This window comes from Cariama cristata, unplaced genomic scaffold (assembly GCF_000690535.1).
Source record: "Cariama cristata isolate BGI_N322 unplaced genomic scaffold, ASM69053v1 scaffold3275, whole genome shotgun sequence".
NCBI classification, from domain to species: Eukaryota; Metazoa; Chordata; class Aves; order Cariamiformes; family Cariamidae; genus Cariama; species Cariama cristata.
In genome coordinates, this window is record NW_009619054.1 from 24,239 (window position 1) to 30,660 (window position 6,422).

The 6,422-nt window shown below is 44.0% G+C and overlaps 1 protein-coding gene across 1 annotated transcript in view; it reads left to right on the forward strand.

The window, feature by feature from the left end:
• Nucleotides 1-5,502, forward strand: part of LOC104162369 (alpha-1,2-mannosyltransferase ALG9-like) — a 27,008-nt gene extending 21,506 nt beyond the window's left edge. Inside the window, exon 11 of the mRNA XM_009701084.1 lies at nt 5,237-5,502. Coding sequence (XP_009699386.1) covers nt 5,237-5,360 — 124 coding nt within the window. The 3' untranslated portion in view covers nt 5,361-5,502. The remainder of the gene's footprint in view (nt 1-5,236) is intronic.
• Nucleotides 5,503-6,422: the final 920 nt, after the last annotated feature.

Consider the following 6,422-nt stretch of genomic DNA (forward strand, 5'->3'; position numbering starts at 1 on the left):
GAGGCTTCTGGGACTCACTGCGAGTCTCACATTGACGTCAGCAAGTGCAAATGTAAATCTCAGCTGGCTCTGATAAATGGTGCTGCTAATTGAATTAGCACTCCAAGCCACCAGCTAATTATGCTCCTCAGGAAGCCGCTTTGCCAAGGTCCATTTAATTCTATATTGGCTGAGCACTCCGAATCTGGCACAGAAAAGGGGAAATATATTACAGCTCCCCACTGAGGAGCACATATTTTCCAGCTCTTTAGGCTGAGCCGTCTGCTTGCTACAAACGCTTGGGTTTTCCATAAAAAAATACTCTTAGTGCAAAATTAATGAGTTGGTCACCTTGTTCTAGCATATCATTACCCTGGTTTGATAAGAGACTGTCTCATTCCCCTTAATGGTGCTTTCCTCCGTGTTGCATGAAATGTTTTCCCTATGTGTTTCACAAGTTGCTAAATTACTTCTTAGGTGCATGGTTGAGACAAAATTTATCACCTGGAGGAAGTGCAGCCGTTAATGGGTCTTCAGAGAGCTCTGATCATGAGCTTCCTGTGTACGCCTGTAGCTAGAAGGTACTAGGTCCTGCCCATGTGGTAGAGATTCAACTTCCTCCTGCCTCTTCTTCCTACCATTCCCTTCTCTTCTTCCTTCTCATGTTTCTTTCTCAATTCTGCTGTCACTGGGGTAAGAAGTTCAGGGTACAGGATGCAGTTAGGAAGCATCTCCCACCACTACATGTGTCTGACTGCTTCCATTTCATGTCCGTCTATGAGCTTGGGAGGGGAGGCTTGAACATCTTCATTCAGCAGTCCTTGCTTCCATTCCAGAAGAACCTCCACTGGTATTAGTAGAACAGGACCGTTGAGTTGCATGCTTCTGAAGTCCAATAGGTAATTGACCAAAACACGCTTCGCACCAAACGGCACTGTGGTTCCATCTGTGCTGGGCCTGCTGATAACTGTGCACCTCTCTCCTAACTGGGAGCTGCCCAGGGTGCTGCAGCAGTTGCTCCCCTAGAAAATCAAAAAACTGGAAAAGAATTCAGACACCCCCCCTGCCCCGGAATCTGGGATACCTCCTGTGTGTGGAGAACAGCAAGAGCTGGCCAGAACTTCCCTGTTGCCTGGCTCCAGCCTGGAACACACCACTGGAATAACCTTGCTGCATCAGTGTTCCACCAGTATTGCACTAGACCCTTGGCTACCCAGCTTGGAGTGATTGTGGCCTTGATCTTGCTACCAGCATGCTGCTTGGGAGCTCTGTGCTGAATAAAGCTATACACACTCATAGTCTCTGGGGGACAAATTTAGAAGCAAATGCAAATAGAACATTCTATATATTCACTGTCATCTGTCATCCCAGTCCCTTCCATGTGCCATCTGTTGTCTGAGGTTGCTGAGCCTGACAAAGTGAGGTGAGAGGAGGTAAAGGTTCCCTGTCTGAATTTAAAGCCCCATCAATGACTTCCTGAGCTGTATGTGCATTGGCAGCCATGCTTCTCTCATGGCTGCTGCTGAAAGCCGGCATCCAGGGCTTTGCTACCGTGTAGTTACCAGCAGCGCAGAGAGCAGCCTTGTGCTTGTGTCCTGTCTGAGGCTCCTTTCAGTGAGAAAGTTTCTGCTGAACAAATACAAAGGCTGACCTTATAGCTGTGGAGCAGATATGTTGGTGCTACCATTTACCATACCATATTCAGGGTTTCATGTTTTTATATCTGAGATGTGATTCTCATGAGTGCATAAACATGATTATTTTTAAGATGCCTCTTTTATTTTCTGTTGCCTTTTTTTAACCTGTGTCCCTACAGTTGGTAATTGGAACCAATGTAAACTGTTCCCTTTTCAGTTTGAGTAATACATCATTTCACCTTGAAGAGCAGGGTGAACTTCACTTTTGGGGTCTCCTCTGACTGAATGAGATTTACGGCTCTCCATTCTTGGAGCACGTACTTCTTGTTTTGGGGGAGGAGTACAGGAATGTAGATCGGCTGTGGCCTTTGTACACCAATTCACTGTATTGATATTGGTCATGTGTGCCTTGGCATTATGTATGACATCCATTGCTGGGAAGAGCAGCTATCTTTCTGCTCTGCATTTCTCATCATTTTCCACCCTCGGTATTTTTTTCCATCAGTCATTCCTGCTTCTCCTTTTTTCATCTTCTTTTTACCAACAGTATTTTCCTCTCCTGTTTCACTGCTGATATAAACTGTGAAACAATGAACACTGACATTTAAACTACTGCTAATAAGGACTGAGTTGCCAGCAAAGTCAAGAGCATGTGGAGAGCTTTCGTTGCTCAGAGTTGTTGTTTCAGGCTGTCTGCAAACTCAGGATAGTTACACTGAGCTGGCTTATTTGGGAGGAGATTTTTGCCACTATCAGCTCCTGAAATATCCTTTTGTTCTAGAAAGAAAAGCTGAATCCTGAGCATTCTGAACATATGCCATAAAGACCATGAGAGCACAACCATGCGAGCTGCATTGGGCCTGTATGTCAGAATACCAAGAAGTAAAAGGTATAGGTGATGTTTCTCACAAAAGGTATAAAGAAGAGGAAGTACAGAAAGGGTAGTACTGTTCCTGCAGAGATGTGAGAGGCACCAGCACTGAGGGTAAACACAGGTGCTTAGTGCTGTTGCTCCAGCAATCAGATGTAGATGCATCCAGGTCATGGGGAGGATGTGAACTGGGTGCTGTTGTCTGACTGCTGTGAGCTCTATGTCTGGACTGAGTGACTGAAAGCATTTTCAGTGCTACAGGCTGTATACTTGGGACCTCAGCCATCAGCTAAAGGTGCTGCCTTCCTCTCTGTCCCTGAGCTAAACCACACAAGGCTAATTCAACAAATTACTTCATCTTAACCCAAGGACACACCCCGAGCTCTGGGGAATTGTGCTAGTTTCTGTCCCTTTCTTACAATGTAGCAGCAAGCTGGTATTCTACCTTATTTTTAATTTTCCTTGTTTTAAACGTCATCCCAAGCAGCTTGAACACAGTTGCTTTGTTTTGTTTTTCTTTCTTTTCTTTTTCTTTGCTAAAGGGAATTGAAGTGAAACCACACCATTCACAGAGAGCAGCCACGGTAGCAACGGTGGGTTGTCAGGCTCAGACGAGGAGATGCCAGAATAAGTTCAGCAATGACATGATGTTCATTAGCCACAAGAGATGGAGGAGGAAAATGAAGGACTTGTTTCAAAGGGATACCTTTGCTACTAGTGACTGGAGGGAGGGCTGACCTCCAATTTCCAGGCGCAAGGAAATGCCAGCTGCAAAAAATGGTTCTTGTTCAGAATACACCAAAATTACTCTCTTCTGCCTAGTTATTTGCTACTAAGAGATTCTGCTTTGAACATGCTCCCAATTTCAGCACCTCAGGAATTCACAAAGAGCAACCATTTCCAGTGATTCTTTTATTTAGGAACTTTTCTGGGTGCTTTACAATTTGTAAAGGGCCTGACTATTATCACTGAGCTTTTTGTTCTCTGAAGTGAAGCAATCAGCATTTTTATATCGTAAAGCACAAGCTGAGTGCTTGGCAAAATGCAAGCATACAAGATGCTGGATGTTGAAAGGAGGCAGAGTCTCCCAGTTAGAAGTGGGACTTGTATATTTTAGGAATTCAGACTTGCTCAGTCAATCTGAGGGTAGACAATACTGTCTGCCTCAGATTCCCCTCTCCAGTGTGGGAAGAATACCATTTTGTCTATCTAAAGAAGGAACATTTCAACTGAAAAATACCTTGCTTTGTGCTTGTATGGCATCTTATGTAACAGGACTGGGCTGCTGAGTGGTGCTATGCCAATGCCAGTGGGTATCACCAGTCTTTTCCTGGTCAGTCCTTTACTCCAAGTTGTAGGCGATCAGGAGCTGCTTGTTCTCGGATGAGTTACGGTAAGGATGTCTAAGAACCCTGGGAGCCTCCAGGGAGATGTAGTTCACAGTGACAATTCCTGGCATTGTTTTTTAGACTGCATTTTTGAAGGATATGCAGTGCTGCCTTACAGTGAGCAAACAAAACACAATTCATCTTTGTTCTGAAAAAGTGACTTGAATTGGATGTCCAGAACCAGGGCTGTGTTACCAGCAAAGCTGTGTGAATTGCAGTGACCAGCAAGTACATGCTGGATCTGAGTACCATCCCTGACCACTTAGCATGCTACAAATAAAATTTGAGTGCTACTGCTGCTTTGTCAAGCTTTACACAGATGCAGTTAGACTTACATCTGTCAAGGGTTGATAGTTACCAACAAGCTGATCTTAAAGAGATAAAGAGATAAGCTGCTTTGTTGAGGAAGCTAGACTCTGCCACAGCCCTGATTTCAGTAAGTTGCTCAAATTTTTGAAGCTTCTAACAAGGTTCGGTGCTGCTGCTGAAGGACATTATATTTGTCTGCTTCACATTTAAACCTGGATTTTACTATTAGTTTGTTCAGTAAGAGAATACATGCATTTAAAATGTACTCAGCTAGCACAGCTCTAGCAATTAGCAGCCAAAAAAAAGGTACTAATTTGATGCAGCCATTAAGCCCTCCACACTTGAGTACTTCATTGGTCCAACTGTTGAAAAGTGCTGTGAAATGCCAGCTCCCAGCACTAGCAGGGCATGAAGTGAATGCTGGCAGCCTGGAGCAAACGGCCTTGTAGGCTTTAGAGCAGTCCACCCCTCTTTAATTCAATACCCTCAACAGAAGATCAGTACAAGAGCAAAACTTCAAAATGCCAGTGTCCATCAAAGCTTCTGTCTGCCCTTCGGACATGCATGGAGGAATAGGCGGCCAGAAAGATTGGATAGAAAAGAGGAGATGCCAGGAGCTAAATGCAGCCTTGCTGTCTTTCACCTTCATAGCATGTCCTGAGGAATGGGAAGCCTGCCTGTCTGTGTGATACCAAAGGCCCATGGGGCTGCACTGTCTGCTTTTTGGACAGTGGTATCCAAGATCTAAGTTTCTTCTGATAATTACAACACCTTCCTGCCCTCTCTTCCCCTTAACCCTACTGGAATGGATAGTGGGCATGCTGAAGAACTGGGCAGGCTGCTGCTCTTAAACTGGTGATGCTGGCACAAACCAACTTTGGTCCCATCGACAAGGAGAAAATGGGATTGGGCTTCATATGCCTGAACCATTAGCATTCCTCATGTCACTGCCTCACCAGCCCAAATCTTTTGCAAAGCCTCATTTGTATCGTTTTGAATATACTGGCAAATGAGGGCTTTAAGGATGATTTGTTTTTCCTTTCTGGTTTCAGGTCCTCAAAGCTGCTGCGTGCATTCTACATCCCTCTCCTCTCAGAACAGTACACATGGTACGCAAACTATACTATTCTGAAATCCCGGAGGTCGAAGCAAACCAGGAAAAAAATGGGAGGCTAGCAACACACCTGGGCAACAAAACCAAAGGCATCTGCTGACACTCTTGGACAGCTGCCTAAGCCGTCTTCAGTTCACTTTTTGAAAGATTGCGTGTGTAAGATTCACTAATAAAGATTTCCCATGAAGTGATTTCACTCTGCAAGCTTCCAGCTGTAAAAAGGGTGCATCAGTTCTCAGTGTCAGGTCTCTGCTCTGCCTACACAGAACATATTGATAAGAAACCATTTGAAAATCCAACAACCACCTACAAATGTATTATCCCTGCTGCTCCCTGTGTTATTATCTATTACATGAGAGAAGAGAAAAATGGGAAGTAAAAAGGAATGACAATATGAGGTTCTGCTCCAGATTGCAATCTGGCATTGGGAAAATCGAGCTCAGCCTCTCTCTTTCTCTCTCCTGCCCACTCCACCCCATCGTCATCCGCTTAAGTAGTGCTTGCCTTCTCTAACAGAATTTCAGGTAACAACATTTAGGGTTTTTTGTTTTAAGAAAAAGGAAGGGGAAAAGAGGAAAACACCTGAGAGACAATTAACTGAAATGCACTGAATCTGAAGGAATGAAGTAGTGTGCATCACAGAGAAACAGCCTAAAGTTGCTCTGTCCAGGAGGCACTTTAAAGGATAAACCTGTGCTTTTGGGAGAAAAAACCCCAAACTTAGAAGTTGATCCAATTATCTGTTTTTATGAGGTCAGAGTGTGTTTGTTATCTGTGAAACCAAGGGTTTGTTTGCTATTTATAATAATTTTTTAAAGATACCTGTAACATCCTTTGAATTCTAGACTACAGCATCTTAAAATTTCTGGAAACATCCAGAGAGGAGAAGAAGGATTAATTATTTTGCAGTTCAGTTTCCCAGAATAGACAGTATGTGTTACGTTGATCCAATACGCTTCAGAGCGGTGCTGTGTTTTATTGTATCTCCATTTTTAAAACTTGCAGTATCACAAGCTAGATGAAGGGACTTGTTTTCACTCACATCCTTGGAACTCTGTGGGGATGGGATGGCATGAGATGGAGCAGAGAGGAAGTTCCTTTTGCAAAAAGGCTGCACAAACTCC